The 26,957-nt window shown below is 44.6% G+C and overlaps 1 protein-coding gene across 7 annotated transcripts in view; it reads left to right on the top strand.

Annotated features, from left to right (window-relative positions):
* The window catches only part of Golga1 (golgin A1), a 52,637-nt gene extending 26,539 nt beyond the window's left edge, over positions 1-26,098 (top strand). For 2 of the 7 annotated variants that reach the window (XM_040735709.1, XM_040735710.1), the window contains 13 exons: positions 884-1,009; positions 3,405-3,500; positions 5,918-6,013; positions 7,850-7,999; positions 8,893-9,009; positions 18,882-18,971; positions 19,896-19,998; positions 20,098-20,234; positions 20,521-20,664; positions 22,118-22,177; positions 22,553-22,723; positions 23,125-23,211; positions 24,167-26,098. In XM_040735709.1, coding sequence (XP_040591643.1) covers positions 884-1,009; positions 3,405-3,500; positions 5,918-6,013; positions 7,850-7,999; positions 8,893-9,009; positions 18,882-18,971; positions 19,896-19,998; positions 20,098-20,234; positions 20,521-20,664; positions 22,118-22,177; positions 22,553-22,723; positions 23,125-23,211; positions 24,167-24,247 — 1,458 coding nt within the window. In that variant the 3' untranslated portion in view covers positions 24,248-26,098. The remainder of the gene's footprint in view (positions 1-883; positions 1,010-3,404; positions 3,501-5,917; positions 6,014-7,849; positions 8,000-8,892; positions 9,010-18,881; positions 18,972-19,895; positions 19,999-20,097; positions 20,235-20,520; positions 20,665-22,117; positions 22,178-22,552; positions 22,724-23,124; positions 23,212-24,166) is intronic. The other 5 variants (XR_005873205.1, XM_040735711.1, XM_040735712.1 and 2 more) reach the window with 5 other exon arrangements.
* Positions 26,099-26,957: the final 859 nt, after the last annotated feature.

Here is a 26,957-nt window from a genome sequence, read left to right as displayed (position 1 = left end):
TGGCTTGAACTGGAGCAGTGGGAGTATAAGCAGGCATGCCAGGGAGCAGAGAGTGTGAGGGTGTGCACAGCATGGTTAAAGCCTGTTGCCCTGCACCTCACTTCGACAAGAAAATGGGCATCCTTAGGGGAAGAATGACTACCACGGATCTGAGTGCCTGTGTATTCAGAGCTTCCTGGATTCTCAGATCTGACATTGAGCAGCATTTGGTGATTGGTGGTGATGAAAGGAACCAACTCTCATTCTGTCACCATCATCACTGCATTCATTGATAGAATGTCAAACTGAAGTGGGCACTGTTGTTCTTAGGCCAAGCTGTGAGATTCACGGTGGCCCTGTTAGTTCCTGTCATTTGTTTCAGATGTTCTCTTGTTGGCCTTGGTAATTATCTCAGCTTTGTCCCTGCTGTACCCAGCTCTTGAATTTTCAAGAACAGTCTTTATAGTTTCTGGTTTGGGGTATTTGTTTATTGTCAGTGCCAGCGATGAATCCAAGGCCTTAGGAATGTAATTCCAAAGATCATTTCAGGGACACTGGGAGCTTCGTTAATGAGATTGGCCTTGCTTCCTCTACCAGGAGAGTGATTAGGTTTTTTTCTTCCCAGATAGTTGGGTGTTTAAAGTGATCATGCTTGTTTCTTGATTCACTTGGTCTCATCTGGTGCTTGCCTCTTGGGGTAGGTCTCCTTCTTTAATTGTCGCTGGTTCACATATGGCATCTCTGTCCCCATTTTTGGGAAAGCTTTCTTGGTTGCATGTTTTTCTGTGATATGATTGAGCACAGGATTTCAGAGAAGCATGATAACGAAGCAGGGCCGGGCAGGGAAGTAAGAGGGCTAATAGTCTAAAGAGGACTTAAAGAATGGCTCTGCTTTCCCCTGCAGGTCACTGCTGAAACTCAAGAGAAAGAAAAAATCATCACACATTTGCAAGAGAAGGTTATATCCTTGGAAAAGACACTAGAACAGAATTTATCAGGAGAAGACCATGTACAAGAACTCTTGAAAGAGGTAATGTCAGCTCATGTTGGCCAGTGCTAAAAAGGCATGGTGATGTTAGATATGGCATATGTTCTGAGTTTCTGATCTGAAGGGTTATATGACAGTTTCCTGCAACTTCTGGGCTCAAGCCATCCTTCAACCTAAACTCCTGAGTAGCTAAAATTATAGGATATACCACGTCCCATGGTTTATGCAATTTTGGATTGACATCAAAAACAACTTTTAGGAGCCGGGCGTTGGTGGCGCACGCCTTTAATCCCAGCACTCGGGAGGCAGAGGCAGGCGAATCTCTGTGAGTTCGAGGCCAGCCTGGTCTACAGAGTGAGTTCCAGGACAGCCTCCAAAACAATACAGAGAAACCCTGTCTCGAAAAACCAAAAAAAAAAAAAACTTTAGGGGGCCATTAATCCCAGCCCTTGGGAGGCAGAGGCAAATGGATCTCTGAATTTGAGGCCAGCCTGGTATGCAGAGTGAGTTCCAGGACAGCCAGGGCTACACAGAGAAACCTTGTTTCAAAAAAAAAAAAAAAAAAAAAACCCTGGATTCAGTCCCCAGCACTGCATAAACCAGGTGTAGAAATGCATGTCTGTAATTCCACAATTTAGAAGGTAGAAGCAAATGAATCAGGAAATTTAGGGTCATCCTTGCCTACATGGTGAGTTTGAGGGTAGCCTAGGCTATATGAGACCCTGTCTCAAAACAAAAGCCAAGAGCCGGGCGTTGGTGGCGCACGCCTTTAATCCCAGCACTCGGGAGGCAGAGGCAGGCGGATTTCTGTGAGTTCGAGACCAGCCTGAACTACCAAGGGAGTTCCAGGACAGCCTCCAAAGCCACAGAGAAACCCTGTCTCGAAAAAAACCAAAAAAAAAAAAAAAAAAAAGCCAACCATATGTCTTTCTTAGAGAAGGTGAGAGCTTGTGTTTACACAGCTATATGATGACTGATGTACCAGGCTGTCTTGTTATACTGTTCCCTTTTGTACACCAACCCCTTCCCCCACCACACACACACACACACACACACACACACACACACACACACACACACACACACACGAAAATGATCATCAAATTCTTTAGTATGAGCAAGAACTACCTTGCATCATAGGTTTTCCTTGGCTGGGGGAGCTGTTCAGCAGACTGACCTTATGCCATAGTAAACTTTCTCTCCTCTTTGTAGCTCAGTGATTGGCCTCACCATGACAAAGTTGACAAAGCCATGAGCTAGAGTAGACTCCACTGTCTGTGAAGCTGAGCTTCTCTCCAGCCACTGCAGTGCTCCATCACTAATGAAGGTGCATTGATGTCTCCAGGCTGGCCACAGCACCAGTCTCTCCTTCACCTTCATCTCCTGAAACCTCATCTTCCCAAACTGTATTTCTGAGAATACTCACTTCTTTGAACATCTTCCACAGCTCCCTTAAACACTGACATTAAGTGTAAGATGGATTCTAATGTGTAAGTTGGTTTCTAGAGGCAAGCATCTGTGTTTGTACCTTGTGTTTAGTCACTGTGACTTAAAGCAAGTCACTTAATCTTTTTGTACTGTCTTCTCTATAAAATTGGGTTTGTATTCTGTCAAACTTAATGAAATCAGAATAGAAATTGGAACATAGTAGATATTGTTGTTTTTCATAATCAACTATTAGAGTGAATAGGAATTACATGGGAGTTTGTTTAAAGCATGTATCTCTAGTCCTTTTCTCAGAAATGCTGACATGAACATGTCTAGAGTAAGGCCTCACATTTAGGCACCCTCCCCAGTAAAGCTAATGCCAGATTCTGAAAGATCTGTTTGAAAATTTTCTGCCTGCAAATAAGTGAAACTGGCTGCACTAGGGTTCTTCATCATCTGACCTCTTGCCCAATGTCACGGTCTGCTTTACTGACATGAGTCCATCGTCACTTTGGCTTCTGAGGAGCTGTAGTTCTGTGAATACAGGAAACTTTTTTTTTTAAGAAGAGAGTCTGGAGAAGTGGCTCATTGGTTAAGAGGACCTGGGTTCAATTCCCAGCCCACATGGCAACTTGCAACTATCTGTAAGTCTAGTTCCAGGGTATCTGATACCTTCACCCCAATGCACATAAAACAAAGATTAAATAAAAAAAAATTTTAAAGTCTATATGGCCTTGGTAGGCCTCAAACTCAGAGAACTGCTTCTGCCTCCTGAATGATTAAATAAATGTGCCACCACACCCAGCTTCCAGTATATGCTTTTGTTGTTAGTCATTTGTTCCAGCCCAGGAAACAAAGGACCGTGCACATTTATTTGTGTGTCCTCTATGATATTTGAGTTATATCTTACTTTGCTATAGCTTTATCTATTTGTGTCTCCAATGCTGAGCATCAATAATTACTCATTAAATGTAGAAACAACTTTCTCTCACTGTCTTTTAACTTACAGAAAACAGTTGCCGATCAGAATCTAGAAGACACTAGGCAGCAGCTCTTGGCTGCCAGGAGCAGCCACACCAAGGCCATTGACCTCCTGGAGACTCAGGTATGACCTCACTCCAATATTTGCTGTGATGTATATAACCTTGTTGGAAGGCAGTTTAGCTAAGAAGTCCTTGGTCAGAGCACCTGCATTTCAAGGAACTGTTTCTGGTGGGGTGGAGGGATTGTTTTGTCCAGTCTAGCCCTGACTACATTTCTTAGCTCCCAGCATGGGTATTACACAGCCCTGATTTCAGTTTGTTTCTGTGTGTGTTTGCCAGTTTAGTGACTATGAAGTGTGTTTCATTATGTTTACTGCTATGGTTATTTTCTCATTTTCCTGTTAGCCTCTGGGGTTTCTCCTTTTGAATTGTCTTTACATATCCTATACCTATTTTTCTTGGTTGTTTCAGTCTTTTCTTAATTGGGTTATAAGATTTTTGTTACATATTCTAGTCCCTAATCTTGTCAGTGTGAGTCATGAACCAGTGTGTGTATGTATTCCTTGTTGAACAGCAATTCTGGAGTTTGATATCACTTCTATCCTATGTGGTCTGAAGTTCCATCTAAAGAAAAAAAATCTATTCATGGCAGAGGTGATGCCATCTGCCTTTAATCCCAGTACTCAGGAGGCAGAGGCAGGTGGATCTCTGTGAGTTTGAGGCCAGCCTGATATACAAAGCAAGTTCCAGGACAACACAGAGAAACCCTATCTTGGGGGAAAAAAATCCACTCATGTTTCTAAGTCACAGAGATCTTCTATTTTTAATTGTATAATTTTGTCCATATAATAGTGTTCTTGTTCACATACACAGTCGTGTGTGATAGTAAGAATCCATCTTTCCTTTTCTCCAGATTTCTTACCATTGTTTACTTAACAGTCTGTCACTGTTACTGTTCCTGAGGTAACTTTGTGCATACTGAATTTTTCTGTACACATTGGAATGTCTTTTCCTTTGCCCCCATGTATTTCTTTAGTATAGTTGTCACTGTGATGGCAGTATGCATCTCAGAATTTGTGGGCGGAGTGAGTCCAAAATTCATATTGCAATCAGCAATCCCACTTCTAGGAATCATTTCCAAGGAGGTTACTGAAATCACACCAAACAATTTTGTGTGAAGGTATTAATTACTGCTTTATTTTAGATTGAAAAAAAATGTCAAATAGGGCATTTGACTTGGCTCAGCAGGTAAAGGCACCTGCCACATCAGTCTGACAACCTGGCTGATCCCTGCAGCCCACATAGAGTGGAAGGAGCCGGTCCACTCCACACAGAGCTCTTCTTTGACCCCTACAGCATGCTGTGGTGTGTGCCTGAATACACCCACATAATGTATGCCACACCACTCACAATAAGCAAAATTCTAAAATCTAGAATAAATAAAAACGTAAAACAACCCAAGTATCAGCAGGTGATCCTGTAGATGTGTGGTCAGTAAAGCAGGAGCACTCTGTGACAAAAAAGTAATTTCCAGTCTGAATGGAAATTAGTAGTAGGAGGGAAAGTATGATGGGTTATTTAAATTATGTACAAACTATTAAAAAGTCATAACAACTTGAAGAAAAGACATTAAATTGGTATTGCTTTATAATGGGAAACTTGGGGCTCTTGCTTATTACCAGAATATAGGGTTTTATGTGAGTGTGTGTTATGGGATTGAAACTGGTACCTTGTTCATTCAAAGCACTCTCTATACCACTGAGCAACATCTATCTGTATCCCTGAGTTGAATTTCTTTTTCTAGTTTGAATTTTATTTTATTTTCATTTTGTGTATTATTAGACAGGTCCTCCTTATATAGCCCAGGCACCTGTCTCAGCCTTCCAAGTACTAAAGTTTCTGCTGTGATCTGGCATGTCTTACTTGTTCTGTTAAATTTTGTTTTGTTAGGTTTTTTTTTATTGTTTGGGGGTGTGGTAGGATGGTTTTTTGTTTGCTTGTTTTTAAAATTCTTTTCTTATTTTATGTGTGTGGGTGTTTTGCCTAAATGTATGTCTGCAACATGTGCAGGCCTGGTGCCTTCAGAAGCCAGAAGAAGACATCATAGAGTCCCTAAAACTGGAGTTATCCATTTGCATGTTGGGAATTGAACCCTTGATCTTCTGGTAGATCAGCATGGTAGATCAGCTGTGTTCTTAACTGCCCTTTTTGTTTGTTTAGAGATGGTGTTTCACTATGTAGCCCTGGTTGGCCTCAAACTCTACCTCCTTCTGCTGAGATTAAAGGCATGTGCCTTTTTTATATGATACCTAATGCTGGCTTGTGTGCACTTGCTCACACACAGTCTCCTGTAGTCTAGGCTAGTGTCAGACTCATGATGTAAAGGATAGCTTTGAACTTCTGATCCTCTGCCTCCACCAGCTGAGTGCTCTGTTTACAGGTGTGTGCAACTACATCTTGTTCCTGCCTCTAATTTTAAGCCATGCATTAAAACTTTCCAGCTTCTTGTAAACAGAAGACTGTTTCTGTTTACCCTCAGGTGAAGGATCTAGAGCAAAGCCTACAGGCCACTGAGGAACAGCTGAGCCAGAGCAGGGATGTTGTGGTTGCCCAGGAAGCCCAGATCCAGAAGCTTGTAAGTGTTCACCATGTGCCAGGCTCCAGTGCTTTCCTTCAACACCTTTGCAGATACCCAAGACATGTGCCCGTGTCTTCAACAGTATCAGTACTTGACACGAAGAGAGCAAGAGGTGCCAGGTTACCCTGAAATGTCACTGTTACCTAGAGCCATGGACTAACGGTAGTTTCCACCCAACATCTGCTTTTGTTGATGATCCTGCCCTGTTGTAGGTCCTCAGGAGTTCAAAGCTTAGCTGTGGAAAACAGGTCAAAGCCATGGTGACACATTCCTTTAAGCTCAGCATTTACAAAGCAGAGGAAGACAGGTCTCTCTGAGTTCAAGGCCAGCCTAATGTACATAGTGAGTTCCATCCAGCCAAGCCTGCATAGCGTGACCCTCTTAAAAAATACTGGAAATTAGTATGGCAATTTCTCAGAAAATTAGGGATCACCCTACCTCAAGACCCTGAAATGCCACTTTTGGGCATATACCCAAAGGAGGCACATTCACACCACAAGGACATTTGCTCAACTATGTTCATAGCAACAATAATGGCAACAGCCAGATCTTGAAAACAACCTAGGTGTCCCTCAACCGAAAAATGGATAAAGAAAATGTGGTATATTTACACAATGGAGTACTACTCAGTGTAAGAAACAATGACATCCTAAAATTTGAAGGCAAATGGACAGAACTAGAAAAAACCATCCTGAGTGAGGTAACCCAGAACCAGAAAGACGAACATGGTATGTACTCACTCATAAGTGGATACCAGACATAAAGCAAAAGCAAAAGATACCCAGCCTACAGTCCACAACCCCAGTGAAGCTAGAACACCCTTCCAGAAACAGATCGAAGCAGATGCAAAAATCTACAACTAACCATTGGGCCAAGCTCCTGTAGTAAAATCAAAGTGAAGGAGGAGCAATAATATGAACAAAGGAGTCAAGACCATGATGGGGAAACCCATAGAAGCAGCTGATCCAAGTTAGTGAGAGATCACTGACTCCATTCTGACAAATGGGGCATCTGTATAAGATCAAAATAGAATTCCTTAATATAGATGACAATGATCTAACACTAATGCACAAACTGACTTAGTGGAGCCCATTCTGTATGGAGAGATACCTTGCTCAGTCTAGACACAGGGGTGTGGGGTGGAGAGGTGCCTTGGTCCTGCCTCAATGAGATGATGGGACGGACTTAGTAGACTTCCTAGGGGAGGCCTCACCCTCTCTGTGGAGCAGATGGGAGGTAAGTAGGGGGAGCAGGAGGAGAGGAGGTGAGGAACTGGGATTAGAAAAAAAAAATGGGTTGAAGTATTTGGACAATCATCATACCCTGAGTGAGCTAATAAATTGAACATAGAGAAATTAAAGCAACCAGCATTGGTTTCCTGTTTGTGGTAACCCTGACACTGTGTGGAATACTTTTTTACTTAATCCTTGCAGCACACCTAATACACCGTCACTGCATATCATACTCATTTTATAGACAAGGTAAGCTCAGAAGTGACAGCATTCACATCTTTTTCATGTATATCCCTGTTCTTCACCGCTTCATTTTCCTGCTTCCCCTAGGAAAACCTCAGCCATAGAGGTCCGTTGAGGAGCCGACAGGAAGCCCATATCTAAAGACAGGGTAGTACTCAGTATTCACCAGTGGCATCAGGGCAAATGCCAGGCTTCAGTTTCCAGAGAAGGCCAGACCCAGCAGCAATATATAGAACATGCAGGTGTTTGAAACCACATCAGGGCAGCAGAGGTCAAAGAAGGCAGTTTTAGATAGTCAGAAAATATATTCCTCTGAAATCTTTGTGTCTTGGCTGACTGTCCTCTGGTTTTCCTACAGATCACTGAAAACCAAGAGAGCAGCCTTTCCCAACAGCAGGTTCTGGCCTTGGAGCAGCATTGTAGGGAACACACTCATGCCTTGGAGGCCCAGATTGAAGCTCTGGAACAAACACGGGTGGCCGACCAGATAGCTTCAGAGCAGGGAATGGTGAGTCCATGCAGGAGCACCCTGTCACCACAGTCAGCAGAATCGTGCCTCTCTAGGTTAGGGAACCACTTGGGAGAACAGTTCACTTCTTTCCTAGAAGGGCTTAACTGCTCAGGAGACTGGAAGTAAAATCTCTACTTGCTTATTTATGTATTTATTTATTTATTTATTTTTATTGGTTTTTACAAGACAAGGTTTCTCTGTATTGTTTTGGAGGCTGTCGGTCTAGCCCGGCCTCGAACTCACAGAGATCCGCCTGCCTCTGCCTCCCGAGTGCTGGGAAATCTCTGCTTTTTAGAAATGCACAGCAGACATGTTTCCCACAAGGATATCTTCCTGTTCTCCCTTAGCCTTTCCTAGTTTTTCTCTGAAATTCATATTGTTCCTCCTTAGTGGCTTCTCCTTTTTAAGATCCCTCTGTATCCTACAGTCTTAAGAAGCATGCTACTCTTCCTTGAGAGGATCTAGAGACTGAGCATCATACCTGGTAGGCATATGTCCTACAACTGAGCCACTCTCCTGCCCCTGGAGATTTTCAGCATTTTTCTTCCTTGTCCCCACCTTGTTGCTTACTCTTATCGTGACCAAAAATAAAGGTCATTTCTCTTAATGGAGGTCAGAGATTGTTTATCAGCTGCCTTCCCCAGTTTGGAATCTCACTGATTTGGCTAGACTAGCTGGCCAGCGAACCCCAGAGATCCACCATTCTCTGCACAGCCCTGGGATTCAGATGCATGCTGCCGCTTGCTGTGTCCGCATTGGTATTGGGAATGTGAATTCAAAGCATCATACCTCCCTGACTACTTTACCAGCTGAGCTATTTCCTCAGCCCAAGAAAGGCATTTCAAAAGGACCATGCTGGAGAGAGACGGCTTGGAAGACCTTTTCTTTAGTGTGCTCTGCTCACTTTACAGCGACAGCTGCAGCAGGAAAATATGGCCCTTAAAGAAAGCAGAAATGAATGTGAACGGGCTTTACAACATCACCAAGTTGAGCTAAAGAAACTGCAGGTATTTATCTAATAGAATCCATTTTACGGAAGTTCCTATCTGTCACATGTTTGGAGTGGACAGGTCCAAGTCCTACACTGACATTGAAGAGGTGTTGCCCCTGCGTCAGTGCTGCTGATAGCTAGTTATCTGCTCTAGTCTCCCGTGACCCAGGAGTAGGAAGGCTGCGCTTCTTTTGCTATTGACGCTCTGAGGGCAGTCAGTCCCAGGGCGGTGAGTTAGAGGTTGGGCTAGTCTCCTCTAGCTCTTCACTCCATCCCAAAGCCCAGCTCTTCCTCCATGTCCTGTCTGAAAGCTGTGCTGTCAGAGCACTCCTCTGCTTGTTTTTTCACAAGGACACATAAAGAAGTCCTTTAAAAGATGTGTGTGTTAGGGACCTTGTACAGAAGTGAACAGTGCTGGGTTGTTGTCTTTTCTGTGAAGCCAGTGCTCTAATCAGATCTTACTCCTGTTGTTCCCTGCATAGAACTGCATGCCCATGTTCTGTATGCGCCCTGGGCTGCCTGGACCCTTCATAATACCTTTGGGAGGTAAATCATGACAGTGTTTGTCCAGTTTGATCCTGGTATCAAGCCTTTGCAGACCTCTTATCGACACCCATGGCTCAGGGTCTGCCCTGACAATATCCAGTGAGTTGCTCAGGCACTATTGCAATTGTTGTAATTTAAGAAAAGTCACGCAAGAAAAAGATGCCATGTAACAGGGTTCAAACAGCAAGGTTTTTATTAGGGAAAGGGATCATAAAAAGGGGAAAGGGAAGCAGGGAGACTGGCCTCCGGAAATAGGAGCAACAGGAGAGAGGAGGAAGGAAAGAGGGGAGAGAGGAGAGGACAGACAGAGAGGGAGAAAGAGAGAGAGAGGGGATAGGAGGTAGGCAGGGCCCTTTTAAAAGGGAGCATAGAGCCGGGCAGTGGTGGCGCACACCTTTAATCCCAGCACTCAGGAGGCAGAGGCAGGCGGATCTCTGTGAGTTCGAGGCCGGGCTGGACCGACAGCCTCCAAAACAATACAGAGAAACCCTGTCTCGTAAAAACCAAAAAATAAAAAATAAAATAAATAAATAAAAGGGAGCATAGTGAATATGCACAAGAGGCGCTCTTAGTGGCTGCAGCCGAGAGTGTATCCCATCAGAACCCCAAGGACAGGCCAGTACAGATGCCTGGATTCTGACAGCAACGGTGCTGCATCATGAAAAGCATGTTATCTTGCAATCTTTTTTCTTTTTCAACTAAGATACCTTGGGCCAGGTGGTGGTGGTGGTGCACGCCTTTAATCCCAGCACTCGGGAGGCAGAAGCAGGTGGATCTCTGTGAGTTCGAGACCAGCCTGGTCTACAAGAGCTAGTTCCAGGACAGCCTCCAAAGTCACAGAGAAACCCTGTCTCGAAAAGCAATCAATCAATCAATAAATAAATAAATAAAAAATATAAACTAAGATACTAAATAACCACTATAATGCTAAATTATATATCTATCACTTTATGTTTAAGTTGCCTTAGGCTGGTTTTGAATTTCTCTGTAGCCCAGAGAAGTGTCCTAAACTTGCTGTCAACCTGATTCAGCTTCCCAAGTAGCTGTGGTTACAGGCCTGCACCATAAAGCCAGAATTGGAGTGAGTTGTTTTGTTTTTATTCCATCAGCCAATGTCTGAGAGGCCCTAATTGCCAAGCATCAAAGGAGGTGCTGGGATGTGTCGAATAAAGGCAGACAGTCCCTGCCCCGTGGAGCATATAACTAGAAACAGTAAATTAGTTGCAAATAGTAGCAAATGCTGTGAGGAAATCAAAGTCGAAGATGTGGGAAGGACTGAGTCGGGAAGGGACGACTTCTAAGACATTTCAGCAAATGATATTGAGTAGTGAGGCCAGCAATTCAAGGAAGGACTGTGAGACAGAAGGCGTGTTCTATTCAGGGAAGAGCAGGAAGGTCAGTGTGGCCAAAGCTTGAGTGGTAGGGAGAGCAGGGCTGCCAGCACAGAGCACAGCAGGGATAGGAAGTATAATGGAAGCTATTACAGGGTTAGAGCGGGAAAGCATGGGAGAGGGTTATTTTGAAGGAATTTCTCTTAACTGTGCATAGAGAAACTTCTATAAGGAAGCTTTTAGTAACATGGGCAAGAAAAGATGGCCATTTTAGTTGAGTGTGTGGAAGACACATTCAGATTCCGGGTGAATGCTAGCCATGGACATTTAGGACTTGCCACTGATTGCCAGGAGGAAAAAAGAACCAGGTGTCAGAGTGACTGACTCGTAGGTTTGGTTTATGGAGCTAAGTGTTCCATGGCTTCAGCACTGTTGGTATTTGCGCTAATATTCTTTGTTTAGGCATCTTGCAGCAGATGTGCTTTGTTGGGACTCTAGTAGTATTTTGGTCTCTGTCCATTAGATGTCAGTAGCCAGCCCACTGATGACAACCAAAATTGTCTTTTGGAGACCAAAATTCCACCTGCCCAGAGGGTTGGCCACTGAGGTAACTGGGCACATAGAGATACCATTCACAGGTGTCTAGGACATATCTGGTAATTTTTTTAACTGACAAGTCTGGAAGTCAGCACAGAGGATTAGGATAAATAAAAATTAGAAAAACAGAATAGCAGCCAGGTAGTGGTGGCACACACCTTTAATCCCAGCCCTTAGGAGGCAGAGGCAGGCTCTTTGAGTTGGAGGCTAGCCTGGTCTACATAGTGAATTCCAGGCCAGCCAGCACTACATAGTTAGACTCTGCCTCAAAAAAAGAAAAAACAGTCAGGCACAATATTGGGCACTTGTAATTTCAGCACTGGGGAGGCAGACAGATGGATTCCAGGAGCTTCAGCCAGTCAAGCCAAATGAGTGAGTTTCAGGTTCAGTGAGAGACCCTGTCTCAAAAGATAAGGTGAATTTGGAAGACAGATATGCAAATAACATCACAAGCCTCACAGAACAAAAATAAATAAATAAATAAAAGATAAGGTGACAGGTGGTTATGGTGACCCCTGACTTCCATGTGAGCGTGCACACACACACAAGAACAAGTGTACACACACACACAACTTAAATAAAGTCTCATTTAAAAAAAAATCGGGGGCTGGAGAGATGGCTCAGCAGTTAAGAGCACTGACTGTTCTTCCAGAGGTCCTGAGTTCAATTCCCAGCAACCACATGGTAGCTCACAACCACCTTGAATGAGATCTGGTACCCTCTGCTGGCCTGCAGACAAAAGGCTGTATGCACAATAAATAAATAAATAAAATATTTTTTAAAAATTTTAAAAAATCATTGGAACCTAAAATTGATTTTTCTTTTAACTCCATGTATTTGGGGGTGGGATGGGTGTAGAGGCCTGAGAACTAGTGGAAACAGTTGCCCTCTGGCCTCAGGCTTGAGGAGATCATTAGGCTTGATGTCAGTACTGTTACTTGACTTAATCATATTGCCAGTCCCTAAAATTGATTAACTTAACTGATTTGTTAAAGCTCAAAGAAAAATGGATTAAGAAAAAAAGGAAATGACACAAAAAAATGGCACAAATACCCAAAGTCAGGAATGAAAACTGAAATATTACTATGTGTCTTATAGATATAAGGTTATAAGAAATATAGCAACTAATTCATAGCTACTTATCAAGTTTGAGGCCAGCCTGGGCTAGAGAACCTGCCTCAACAAAACATCAATAACAACAAAACACCCCATAATATTATATCAATATATTTTGTAAAAGTATATTGCCAGGCCATAGTGGTGCACACTTCTAGTCCCAACACTTAGGAGGCAGAGGCAAGTAGATCTCTGAGTTCAAAGCCAGCCTGATCTTCAGAGTGAGTTCCAGAACAGCCAGAGCTACACAGAGAAACTTGATGTGTGTGGGGTGGGGGATAAATGTGAAATAGGGTATTGTGTGTGTGGTGGTACATGCTATATAGTCCCAGTGCTCAGAGGCTGAGGCAGGGGCAGAAGCTGAGGGCAGCCTGCACTCTGTGCACATCCTAATTCATAGTCATCTTCTATTACAAAGGGAAGTCTGCAGGTTAGATTAAAATAAATGAACCTGGGCAATGGTTGCACACACCTTTAATCTCAGCACTTGGTAGACAGAGACCAGTCTTGTCTACAGGGTGAGTTCCAGGACAACCTCCAAAGCTACAGAGAAACCCTGACTTGAAAAACAAAAACAAAAGAGTCCTCAGTGAGGCTGAGGAACGGTTCCATACAATCAGAAGGCATGATGTGACAGCAGAAACAAGTAGAGGTGTTGGGTTTTGCTTGAAACAGAGTCTCACATAGCCAAGACTTGCCTCAAAAATCACTGGCCATGCAGGGCGGTGGTGGCTAATGCCTTTAATCCTAGCACTCGGGAGGGAGAGGCAGGTGGATCTCTGTGACTTCGAGTCCAGCCTGGTCTACAGAGTTCCATGGCAGCCTCCAAAACAATACAAAGAAACCCTGTCTCGAAAGAAATAAAAAAAAAAAATCACTGGCCAAAGCTGTTTTTGAACTTGTGATCCCTCTCCCAAGTGCTAGGATTACAGGCCTGTGCTACCATGCCCAATTGCTGCCTTTGAAGATGGAGGAATGGGCCTGAGGCTGAGGGTTGCAGTTCTGGAAGCTTGAAGAGGCAGAAAAAGGACTTTGCTCCTGAGGGAGAACAGCCTGCTAATATCTTGGTTAAATCCTATAAAGAGGTCTAGGGAGTTAACCCAGTTGCTAGTGTTTGCTCAGTGTACACAAAGGCCTGCAAACCTAGTAACATGGTCATCCATGTTAATAAGTTCAACAAAATGTTTTAAAGCAGCTGTAGCAAACTAATCTGCAGACACCGGAAGCTCTGCTGTCTGGGCTGTCATTCCTGGCTGAGTAAGTAGGCAAGAACTATCCCAGCCATTTGAATGAGAGAGTATTCTATGTGACACTCTCAACTGGTTAGCAGACGTGGTGAAGCACATGGGCACGGCAAGAAAATGCTGGGCCAAAGGCTACCTACCACTGCCACATTGCAGGACCATGTCTCAAAGCAGGATGAAAAGGCACTTTTTTACATCTGTGAGAACAGTAGCTTTCAGTTGACTTACAGTCAGGAAATAGAACTGATTGCCTACTGTTGGTGCTGTCAACAGTCATTAACAGACCATGATGCTGGGCTTTGTTATCACGAAAGGCTGTGAGTACATACAGCCCCATCAGGGTCACTCAGGAGATGGGTCTCTTATTGAAATCCACAGCGTTGGGTGGCAACTTCTTTAGCAGGATTCAAATGGGGACAAGTGTCACATGTTCAGTGTTTCTAGCCCAGAGGAACTAGTCCTTGAAGGAAAGATACTGAACTTGTTGTTTTCACACTTAGCTGGTTTGGTTTCAAAACCCACATTGTTAAAAACAAGAATCGTATACATTTGGCAGGGATAGCGTCTATATTTTAAAAGAAGCAATAGTATAGCAGGCTGATGAATAAGATCTGCAATCCAGCCACAAAAACAAGTCACTGGGTCACAAGACAATTTGTAATATTTTATTACACAATAGAGGACTGGGATTAAAGGCGTGCGCCACCAACGCCCGGCTCTAATTGGTTTTAATAATAAAAACCCAGAGTCAAATATAGAGGTTAATGCTGAAAGATCAGAGAAGCAAAGCAGCCAGCTACTAGTTCTTACCTCTACTGAATCTGCAAAGGGACAATCCTGTCTCTAGGAATCGTCAGACTGAATGCAATGTGCTCCTCTCTCCTCCTCCCTTATATTCTTCTCTCAGTACCAAATTACTCCTGTTTCTACCTCCCTGGGCTGGGTTAAAGGTATGTGACTCCCAAGTGCTGGAATTAAAGGTGTGAACCATCACTGTCTGACTCTGTTTCTCTTTTAGACTGGATCAATCTCTTGTAGCCCAGGGTGGTCTTGAACTCATAGAGATCCATCTGCCTCTGCATGTGAAGTGCTGGGATTAAAGGTGTGTGCCACCACTGCCTGACCTGTGTGGCTAACTAATGGCTTAGCTCTGCACTCTGATCTTCAGGCAAGCTTTTTTTTTCTTAGATTACAAACAAAATGCCACCACAGATGTCCATCATCCATTTTTGGAGTACTTGTCTCACTATCAAGACAAGCCCTAAGTTATGAAAACATTTTAAATGCCATACTCAGTGGTCTTTGAAGTGTTTGAAGATCATCTATCTATCTAAAACATATCCCTGTATGACCTTGAGAACATACCTAACATACAGGTTTGATAGTTATAAATGACTGTTAATCCTCTTGGCATTGGTGGTGCACGCCTTTAATCCCAACACTCGGGAGGCAGAGGCTGGCGGATCTCTGTGAGTTCGAGGCCAGCCTGGTCTACAGAGCAAGTTCCAGGACAGGTTCCAAAGCAATATAGAGAAACCCTGTCCCAAAAAAACAAACAAACAAAAAAAGAATGTTAGTCTGTATTTATTATCCTAAATAGCTTTCAAAGACTAAAATTTTATATAACCTTTTAAAATAAGCTGCATAGGTACAATAACCTTAAACAAGAATAGAAACATAAAATAACCTTAAATTTGTATCAATATACAAAAATCCATACCAATGTAAAGTATTTGTTTAAAGTAGACCCAACAATCTATCCTCTTACCTCATCATTTCTATACTATATCCCTTTTTTTCCTTCAGAAAGAGATCCTTGAGTCTAACTCCTTTGCTTATCTTTTTTCCTATGACCAGTAACTTGAAACCAACCCCCTAAACAATGACAAAGATCTATAACTCATCAAATGACCAAAAGCCATCAACCCCACCTTTTGGAAATGTGGGCGTCATGTTCAATAGACTGCTTACTATCGTCTGGGGGTGCTGGCATCTTTTAGGAGACTCTGGGAAAATTGGGATAATGGTCAAGTCTTGGAAGAGTTAGCCGTGTTATTTGTTGTCCAGTCTCTGTGCAATGGGAAAGTGTAAGCCTCTCTGAAGTCCTGACTGGAGTAGGCTGAGAGGCTGGACCGTCACAGCCAGCTGCTGCCTTGAAGCTGCTCTGGATGTAGAACTCTGAGGGAACTGCAGCAGAGGCACGCTGAGGGGCCACCTGTTTTCATTGGTGTCGGATCCCCTTCTCCTCCTCTTTAACTGTCATTCATGTGTTTTGCCTCATGTTTATCTGTGCAACCCTAGAACTGAAACTACATAGTTGTGAGCTACCCTGTGGTACTGGGAATTGAACTGCTGAGCCATCTCTCCAGCCTTCCTTCCTGTCTCCATATGTTTTTAAAGTACTGTAATGTGATATATACATGTTTAGGGTTTTTGTTGTTTTGTTGTTGTTGTTTGTTTTAAAGACAGGCTTACTCTACATTCCCATGTGGTCTTGAACTGAGATTAAAGGTGTTCATCACCACACTTTTATTTATTTAGTTTTATTTATTTATTGGTTTTTTGAGACAGGGTTTCTCTGTGTTGTTTTGGAGGCTGTCCTGGAACTCGCTCTGTAGACCAGGCGAGCTGTTCCCTGAACATTCCCCCCCCCATACTCCGCCAAAACCAGGCTCAACCCCAAGTGCATAGCTGCCGTGTGTGGGAGCCCTAACAGCTTCTGAAAGATATAAAATCATGGTTTATATCTTATATCTTTGGCAGGCTGGAATATCAACTTGGAGTCCAACAGTTGGGGGCTTGTGGGTCTCTGAGGTACTTCGCAGTTATATTTACCTGGCTGTGTATGCCACTGTAATCCCTCATTATCATAAATCTGTTGTGTTTGTGTGAATGGAGAGTGTAAGTGCTTGTGTGTGTCTGTGTATTCATCTGTGTGTGTGTAGTAGTAGTAGATGATCAGAGGACCCTGGTAAGGAGTCTTGTACAGTGTATTTCAGGGTCTCAACTGTTAGCCTCTCAAGTTCAGATACCAGTATACCACAGGTAGACTCACTGTGAAGACAATTGTTATTTCTCAAGTAAGGTTCAGCATGTCATGGTCCCACAGCTGACCCAGGGAGAGCTGGTAGGAAGAGCCAAGATACCACAGACCCAGAGAAACTGATGGTCTTCTTTCTCCCACAGTAGACAGTTTCCTATGTTGGGGAATGAACATACATCAGCTCTGATCTTGGAATATTTCAAGAGGTCTTCTTTAACTTAGTTTCAGAGTATAAACAAGGGTCCGTATACAGAAGACTGATTGTTGTTCTTGGCAACAAAACTGCCTGCTAGCTGAATTTGGTCAAGGGAAATAGATGCTGTTATATATCAGACTTGAATCATTTGCCCCAAAATTAGGGCATCATTATTGACAGCCCAGTCCTTGCCATGTTGTGCTTACACGAAAGAGCAGGGGGTTCTGGGTAGACAGAAACAATAAGCATTACTATATTCTCCTCAGTGCATCTCCCTGACTGTGATCAAGACCTGAGAGGTTGTATTTTATATTGTGACTCTTGACCAGCATGAACATACTATCAGAGGAGGACTGTGGTGACTGTGGTGACTAACAGTCCATTCCTGCAGAAACTCTGCCAGTCAGCTAAGGCACTGGTGTTCCTGCTCACATCAAAGATGCTTTAGGTGGCAAAAGCTGTCATCTAGAGTCCCCGGACTTGGGTCCAGCTGGCTCTGGCTCTTGGTCTGTTCCTGCCACCTGCTAGTTCTGGAACCTGAGGCAGATCACCAAACCTCTTGGAACCTGTTTTCACTCTTAGAAAGTAGGCTCATAGACTGGTGATATGGCTAAGAAGATGAAGGCCTTGCTACCAAATTCTCGGGCCTCCATAGGCACATAATGGCATGCCCACACACATGCATGCACACACAATAAATAAATAAATGTAACTTTAAATTTTTATTAGGGTTATGGAGACTAGAATAGCTGAGCCATTAAGAGAACTTCCTGCTCTTCAGTTCCTACTGCCCAACTCAGTCAACTCATAACTGCTTGATCTGTAGTATCCAGGGCCCCTTTCTGGCCTCTGTAGGTACCCATACACACATGACATATACTTACACTTGCACACATATAAGTAATAAAAATAAGTCTTTTAAAAGGACTTTTGTGACTGGGCCGTGTTGGTATACACCTTTAATCCCAGCACTTGAGAGGCAGAGGCAGGTGGATCTCTGTGAGTTTGAGGCCAGCCTGGTCCACAGAGTGAGTTCCAGGACAGCCAGGGCTGTTACACAGAGAAACCCTGTCTTGAAAAACAAAAAAATGTGGGGTAGGGGACTTTTGTGGATGAATCAGTGAGAATGAGCTCTTGTAAAGCTCAGCAGCTGCTTTCTTACATTTCCTGTGACCACATTGTACCAGTGAGCCTTCTTGTTTTGCGTGGATTTCATTAGACCAGTTCTGGTTACTGGATGGTGAGCTTCCAGGACCGTTGGCCCTCATTGATGTGCCCATTTGTGAGAGTAGATGCAGGGTCCAACAATGTAACATGTAGTCTTCCCGCCAGCCACTTGGGTCCCACTGCTGTCTCTGCCCCCAAATAACACATGAGACACTATATTAATTATGAAGCTGTTGGCCGTTTGCTTGGTTTCTTATTGACTAGCTCTGACTTAATTATTAACCCATAACTGCTAATCTAAGTATTTCCACGTGATCTTCTGTTCCTGGAGAAAGGGTCTGGACCTCTTACTACTCTGGTGTCCTACATCGTGTCTCTCTTCCCCAGAATCATCTTCCATTCCAAGTCCTGCCTATCTTGCTTCCCTATTGGCCAACAGTGCTTTATTTAATCAACCAATCAGACACACATTCACAGAAGGACTTCCCCCATCACAACAAGGCAGCTAGCAGAGGCATGAAAGGAAACAGGAAGAATGCCTGACCCTGCGTAGTGCAGACCTCTCTGTTGGGCTTCGGGTGAAGGACATAGATAAGAAAATATAGATTGTTTTGGGACTCAGTCATCTCCCTGTTTTCTAAATTGTAGGATGAATGGAGTCAAAGAGAAATTGTGAGTGTGGCTATGGCGCAAGCCCTGGAGGAGGTGCGGAAACAGAGGGAAGAGCTCCAGCAACAGGTAGGGCCCTAGCTGGCTGCCAAGGTGTAGGCCAAACCATGTTCCCCTGCTGTCTCAGGAGCACTGTGCCTCCTGTTGTAGGGCCACCAGAGAGGCCTACACACCCTGGGTAGCATGTCAAGGGTTTCAGGGAACACAGTCAATTGGGAGATGCCCTGTGACCTGTAGGATACAGGAGAAACTATTAGCAAGAAACCTTAGCCCAGGTGATGCCCCTTCCTAACTTTTCATGGCTAGTTATTTAGTTGTAAAGCATTGATTGGAAATTGGGTGGTGGTAGCGCACACCTTTAATCCCAGCACTCGGGAGGCAGAGGCAGGCATATCTCTGTGAGTTTGAGGACAGCCTGGTTTGTAGAGCTAGTTCCAGGACAGCTAGGGCTACACAAAGAAATGTTGTCTCAAAAAAAAAAAAAAAAAAGAAAGAAAAGAAAAGAAAAAACACTGATTGGTGAAAAGTCCTTAAGTAGAGATCTAACAGTCTTGACTCTGTGTCGTGGTACGTCACCACCTGCTACCCAGAGTCATGTAGGGAAACCATATGTGGGGACAGACAGAGCACCTGGCTCTGGTTCTACTGGTAGAGACCGCTAATGACTTGTTGACCAATCTGAACCCTAGGCACCTCTGAAAAGAACTTAGGGAAATCATACCTCCTGACACCAGAATGAGGCAGTGCAACAGGCTGGTGCCGCGTGAGTGCTCAGGAAAAGATGTTTGGAGAGGCTGACCAGAACATCTGTACTCTGGCTCGGCCCAGCATAGACCAGAGGGGCAGGGCCGTTCAACAGAACAGATCCAATTGCCATGGGTTTGTTCTAGGCTACTGATGTCATAGAGGGCTCCCCACCCCCCCAGTTGGAAAATGGAATTCTGTAGGAGAGGGGATTATGTCTGCCCTTCTTATGCTGAGTTTCCTGCTAAGGCTGCCCAGCTAACAACCATCATAGAAGAGAAAAACCGGAACCTGTGTGAAAAGGATGATGTGCTTCTCCATAAGGAGCAGGAACTTCGCCAGCTGGAGAAAGGTGAGGAGTTGACTCTTGACCAGCAAGGTGTCGCTGGTCAGCCTGCCTGCCACAGAGCAGTGTGTAGTTACTGGCTCACACATACTCCTACCACCCTAGGTCACGATTCTGCCCTACTGCAGATCCACCAACTGCAGAGTGAACTGGAGGCCTTGAGGAGCTGCAGAGCCCAGGAGGCGGCTGGACACGCCACAACAGGAGAGGGCCCCCTGCAGCTACAGGGCCAGGAGCCACTTGTGAGTGCCATCCCTGTGCTGGGGGTACGGTAGAGTGCCTGCTCTGCACTTTTGGGGTGCCCAGCTGCCTAGGGGGCTTGGGACCTGTAGGGTCATCTGTTTGGCAGCACCTGTTAGTGTGCTAATTAATCATCAAAATCACTAGTTCACCTGGCAGGCACTGGGTGAAATCTTCTCATGTCTTACCTTAGTTCTCACCAGCTGTAACATGCCGTACCACACCTGTGCAGCGAGCTGGCACTTTTTCCCCATGGACCTGCATCTCAGTCTGCCTTTTATCCTGTAGGTCATCGCAAAAGCCATGCAGGGTTCTGAGTATGAGATTCAGGCTGCAGAAGGAACTCCAAATGGTGAGGTTGAAGCCATGGATCTAGAGCAGCTACAGAAAGAAAAGCAGGACTTAGAGCAGCAGCTTACAGAGAAAAATAAGGTGAGGACACCCAGCACCTGGCTAGCTGTGGGCCTGCTCTAGCCCAGCCCTCAGCCTGCGACCCCACTGTTCCTCCTCAATGCCATTACCCCTTCCACGAAATCTGCCATCTCTCCTCAAGAGGTTGGTACTGGCTTTCTGATGGTTTTTGGTCTCACCCCTCTGTCCTACAGTGTTTACCTCTCTCAGTGCAAGTTACGTACGTCCTTGCTGAAGGTAGTGATGCACACCTGTAACCTTGCACTCTAGAAACAGATGCAGAAGGAAAGGCTATCCTGGGCCATGGAAAGCTTGCTTTTTTTAAAGATCTATTTATTTATTATGTATACAGTGTTCCGTCTTCATGTTTGCCTGCAGGCCAGAAGAGAGCACCAGATCTCATTATGAGATGGTTGTGAGCCACCATGTGATTGCTGGGAATTGAACTCAGGACCTCTGGAAGAGCAGTCAGTGCTCTTAACCTCTGAGCCATCTCTCCAGCCCATGAGAAGCTTTCTTTAGAGACTGGTCTCACCATGATGGCCCATACCTTTAATCCCAGTACTTGGGAGACAGAAGCAGGCAGATCTCTGTGAGTTTGAACCAAACTGGTCTACAGAGTTCCAGGACAGGCAGGGCTACACAGAAGAAACCTTGTCTCAAAAAACAATTTCTTTCCTTGAACTTGATCCCTGTCACTAAGGAAAATAAAATCCCTTGTTACAGATTATAAAGTTTCATTCATTTTGAATGAATGGAGACTGTATAGTAAACTACATTTAAGCCTTATAATAAACCTACTGGTTAAGACATAAAAATAAAACCAGTATCCAGTATTAGTGGATTATGCAGAAAATACTGAAATTATCAGTACAGCAGTGATAACCGTGAGATCTGAACAACAAAAAAGGAATCTGAGGAGCTGGATAGATTGCTTAGTGGTTAAGAGTGCTGCTCGTGGTTGGAGAGATGGCTCAGAGGTTAAGAACACTGAACTGACTGCTCTTCCAGAAGTCCTGAGTTCAATTCCCAGCAACCACATGGTGGCTCCCAACCATCTAGAATGACATCTGGTGCCCTCTTCTGATGTGCAGGCAGAACACTGTATACATAATAAATGAGTAAATCTTTAAAAAAAAAAAAAAGAGTGCTGCTCGTACAGAGAACCTGGGTTCAATTCCCAGCATCCACATGGCAGCTCCAGTCCCAGGACATTCAACACCCACACTTTTAAAACTGTCATTATTCTGCAGAGCCACTCTCAGCAGCACTCTCCCAAGTGTGTGGGCACTGAGCAGGCCTGAGGGCCCAGCACAAGAGGTCGGGTGGGCAGTGTTCTATTGAAAGAACATGATAATACTGTGGCCCCTACGGCTCCTGGGGAAGCAAGGGGTGCAACAGCAGCAAGGAACAGGAGGGCCTTTTAGGGCCTGCTAACATGGCACTGACAGCTGGTTTGGGGGGGTTACCACAGATTATGAAGCAGATGCAGCAGAGGATGCTGGAGCTTAAGAAGACCCTGCAGAAGGAGCTGGTGAGTGCCCCTTATGCCCTGCACACACTCACTCCCACACCCCTGACTCTGGTCCTCCTGAGGTTGTTGGCTCCCTGGGGTGTTCCCTTAGTTGATTGCAGAGGGCTCTATGAGAAGTCAGGTGTGGGCTGGTGGGAGAGGGGTCCTAAAGCTTGAGAAGTGTTCTTGTGACCATTTGACAGGGCCTGGTTCCCTCCTCTCAGCCTAAGAGCTGAGCCTTCCTCAGGCCAGGCACTTCCTTCTAGTCAAGGGCCCTTTTGTCCAGTGATGTGCCGTTAGTGGAGGAGCTGTTTACAGCTGGGTCTAGAGAATCTTCCTGTGATCCCAGAACTCACTGGAGGGGCTTGACATGGTACATTTCCCATTGCTTTTCAGAAAATCAGGCCTGACAGTGAGCTTTTTGAGGTTCGAGAGAAGACAAGCCCTGAGATACCAAATATGGCCCCTTCTGTCACCAATAATGCTGACCTGACTGACGCCCGAGAGATCAACTTTGAATACCTTAAACATGTTGTTTTAAAATTCATGTCCTGTCGAGAATCTGAGGTAAAGACTTCAAGGTGCTTTTTTGGGTGTGGGGCTTGTACAGCCCGTCCTGCACGGCTTCCTCAGCCTGCTTCCACCTTCCCCTCGTGCCTCAGTACTGACTTGCTGAGCAGACCACGATGGGGAGTGAGTGGTTCCTGGGGAGATGTGGGTTCCCCTCTGAATTTTAGCTTGAGTGTTGCTGAAGCCAAAGACCTAGAAACAGTCTGTCCAGTGTGAAGAGCAGGGAGCTGTTGAGGATATTCTCTTGGCTCCCAAAGTGAGAGATGACTCAAAGAGCTGGAACTGCACCCACCACCTCATCCTTGTGACCCAAGGGAAACAGGAAATGCTGCAGTTCAGTCCCTTGACTGCCTGCCTACCTCCAAGGCCTATGGCAGCAAAAGTGGGTTTTGTTTCAGGCTTTTCATCTCATAAAAGCAGTGTCAGTGCTGTTGAACTTCTCACAAGAAGAAGAGAACATGCTCAAAGAGACTCTGGAGTATAAGGTAGGATCCCTAGTCTGCTGGTTCCACTGCTGCACAGTATTGTCCGTTGCCCAGGCACTGACATCCAGACCAGCTCTTGAGGCAGGTGACCAGGGGAAAGGCATTCGAGACAGTGTTTCTCTGTGTAGCCCTGGCTATCCTGGAACTTGCTCTGGCCTTGAACTCAGACCCAGCTGCCTCTGCCTCCTGAGTGCTGGGATTAAAAGCTTATGCCACCACTGCCTGGTAGTTTATTTGCTTTTGTAAGATGAAATTGACCAGGCAGTTCAAAGAACATTCTTTTATTTATATTTTATGTATGAGTGCTCTGTATGTATACCTGCATACCAGAAAAGGTCATCAGATCCTATTATAGATGGTTGTGAGCCACCATGTGTTTGCTGGGAATTGAACTCTGGACCTCTGGAAGAGCAACCAGTACCCTTAACTGCTGAGCCATCTCTCCAGCCCCCAAAGAACATTTGTTAGCCCAATGTTCTGTTCTTTGTCACTGCCAGACACCAAACTTCTGTGCATCACAGCATTCTCATTGATGGCACTTCCTCAGCTGCTCCGGTTCTGGCCTGGCACCTACATTTAACAGGAGTTTTGGGGGCTTTTTTTCTCTTTCATCTTCCCTGGGCTGGGGTATAGCTCAGTGATAAAGTACTTGCCTAGTATGTGCAAGGTCTCAGCTTCAGTCACCAGCACAGCAAACCCCATGCACTTGAAAAGCACCTGCATAGATGCTGGGATAGAGTGGGAGAAGCCTTCCTCCAGCTCCACTCCTCTCCTCAGTGGAGTTCCTCACTCCATTCCTTCCCCTGAATCTGGGCTCTTAGCTGCACACTGCCTTATTGGACACTTCCTGCTTACTCCTGACTAGCTGGGATGACTTGAAGGCAAGGGCTGTTTCTGCTCCCAATGCCCCGAGTTCTGTTTCTCAGTTCAGAAACCTTTTCTGTTTCAAATGCAGATGTCTTGGTTTGGATCCAAACCAGCTCCCAAGGGCAGCATCCGGCCATCTATCTCCAACCCTCGGATACCATGGTCCTAGAACCACCCAAGGAGGGAGCTACATGGGCTGACACTCTTTGTGAAAAAAAACTGACACACCAGACTGGGTGGGTTTTTAATTGCTGTTAACTGCAGTATTTTGTACAAGTGTCTAGACACTGTTTACAAGACTTTAGGCCCACCTCCCTGAAAGCTGGTATGAACTTCATTCTGGTCACCAAACGAGCGATCCTGGGCACTGCTCAGATCTTCATAGTGCTGCTAATATCCCAGCTCTGGCCAGCTGTAGTTGAGTCCTCTATCTTTGAATTAGCACTTAAAATTGAAGTGATTGGCATGTCAGGGAACAACTAATTATCAAACAGAGGTGACATGACTGAAGGTGGTGCCAGTTCTTTCATAAAAAAGCCAACTCAAGGGTGGTCTGTGAAGTCCCCTTCCACTAGCATGCTGGGGTTCTCATGCCATGTTGCCTCTCAAGAAAGTATCATTTCACTTTGTTTCCCCAACCACCTAGAACTTGAGATGTGTCCATCTCATAGGTAACGGGGCCAATGTGGACTGATGAGTATGCAACTTCCCAGTCCTGAGAAAGCTAGCAAGCAGACGGAATGATCTCTACGTAGAGCACCAAATACACTCAGTTGCCTTCTTAATGAATGTGCTCGTCTTGGATGGGTTGCTGGTAAACCATTTTAAACTATTTTTATAGCAAATGTTCTTCACTATTATAAACATGTCTTCTGTATCATAAAATCAGAGCACCAAGTCTTTGCAGGGCCAGCCGTGCCCTTGTCACTATGCTTGCCTTCTGTGCACCTGCGTGGACTTTCTCTGGCTTTGCTCTGAATTCTGTCACACTACCGCTGAGCAAGAGCCAGTCACACTTTTTTACTTAAGAACAACCTGCTGAATTCAACTCTCCTACCCCAGTGTGTAACACTACATTCGTACATGGCATCCAGACAGCCCAGTTGGCTGCCACACTTGATAGCACATATGCCTCAGTTTTAGCTGATAGAAACTCATATTCATTTTTACACTTGTTTTGGATAAGCCACTTTAACTCTCAAGGGGAACCATTTGATTTGAGTTTGTTGAAAGTTTCATTAGCAATTAAAGTAATAACTGAAGCTTCTAAAGTTAACATTTATTGGTAAATTTATGTTTTCCATCTTAAGGTCAACATATGTATGTGCACACATACAGTGTGCCTGCCATATAGAAATCCAAGTATTTGCAGCATTTGCCTTCTAAATCAGGATGGCATTGCTTTGGCTGTGGCTCTTAAAGTTTTCCATTTAGTAGGGCATGAAACCAGAATCCCATTGTTCTGTGACTTTACTGAGGAAGATGTAGCTTTTCTACCAAGTGGGATTTCCAACTTTCCTCCTATCCCAGGTAAGAACTCCCAGAAGACTGGGCAGTCCATAGCCCTCCAAAAGCAGCTGCAATCCCAGGTTCAGAGTCCTTTCTAGGCCTAAGGTTTCTCAGCCCCTTGAGCTGGTCCATCTGTCTTCCTGTCTCTGTCTGTCTCTCTCACATGCACACACACACATCCTCGCCTGCCTGCAGGTTGAGATGTAGCTGTGGGGCCCACTCTCTTAAATGACTTTCCTGCTGCATGCTAAGCTCCTCCAGCACTAGAAGAGTGCAATAGCTATTGAGTGGCTTGATGCACTTTACTTCTATAAACTTTGGTAACGAAACAGTACGTGTAGCCCTTTCTATATGAGCACTGGACTGTGATCTTACTACCAATGTAAATAGGGATAGATGGTATTATCTAAAAACTGCTGTGAGTCATTTGTGGTGCAATACTTTTTGATTAAAGCGCTTCAGGATGCAACTACAGTGAGTTTTACTTAATAAATCTTGAGATGTTGGGGGAGTATTTTGTATTTCTGGTTTTTCAAGACAGGGTCTTTCTGTGTAGACCTGGCTGTCCTGGAATTCACTCTGTACACCAGGCTGGCCTCTTAACTCAAGAGATCCTCCTGTCTCTGCCTTGAGTGCTGGGATTAAAATTGTGCACCACCACCCGGCTTTGTACTTAATATTTCAAGGGCTACAGATGTTTGTCTTTCAAAAGCAACCAAACCCCCCAGATTAATGGTAAATAAATGTATGATTTAATTAAGTCCACAGCCTAGTCCTACTTTTCAAGAATCAGTGGTTCTGCAGAGAATCTGGGAAGGGCAAGGTCTCTAGCACTTTGGCCAGAGCTGCAGGAATATGAAATGGGGGCCTCTGCCAATATTTAAGCTGCAGTTATGATGCCCAGGAATACTTGCTTTATGGCTAATAGCTGTCATTGCTGAGGTTTCATTTAGTCTCAAAAGTAAAGTTGTCAAGGCATGACAGAGACTCCTGCAATTCATCAGACCCTACCAGGAGATGGTGATCAGAACCTGCCCAAGACTCCAGCTGTAATCACACAAACGGATAACTTTTGAAGCCTCAATTAAACGTTTGGCATTTTATTAAATAAGCTCCAAAATTACATACAAATCAAAGGAGTAAGAAACAATACTCAGGAAAATGCTCCTTGGTGGCATCATCAATGTGGTGTGGCATGGCCATACTTGCTACACACACACACACACACACACACATACACACACACACACACACACACTGTGGTAGTACAAGGACACTTGTAACCCTTCCATATCAGCTGCCAGACCATGAGACTATCATTCATTGCCATCCCTTTGTTTACCATTTAACATACAGAGAACACACCGCAG

This window comes from Mesocricetus auratus, unplaced genomic scaffold (assembly GCF_017639785.1).
Source record: "Mesocricetus auratus isolate SY011 unplaced genomic scaffold, BCM_Maur_2.0 Super-Scaffold_100047, whole genome shotgun sequence".
Lineage (NCBI taxonomy): Eukaryota > Metazoa > Chordata > Mammalia > Rodentia > Cricetidae > Mesocricetus > Mesocricetus auratus.
This window is presented reverse-complemented; position numbering and strand designations above follow the sequence as displayed.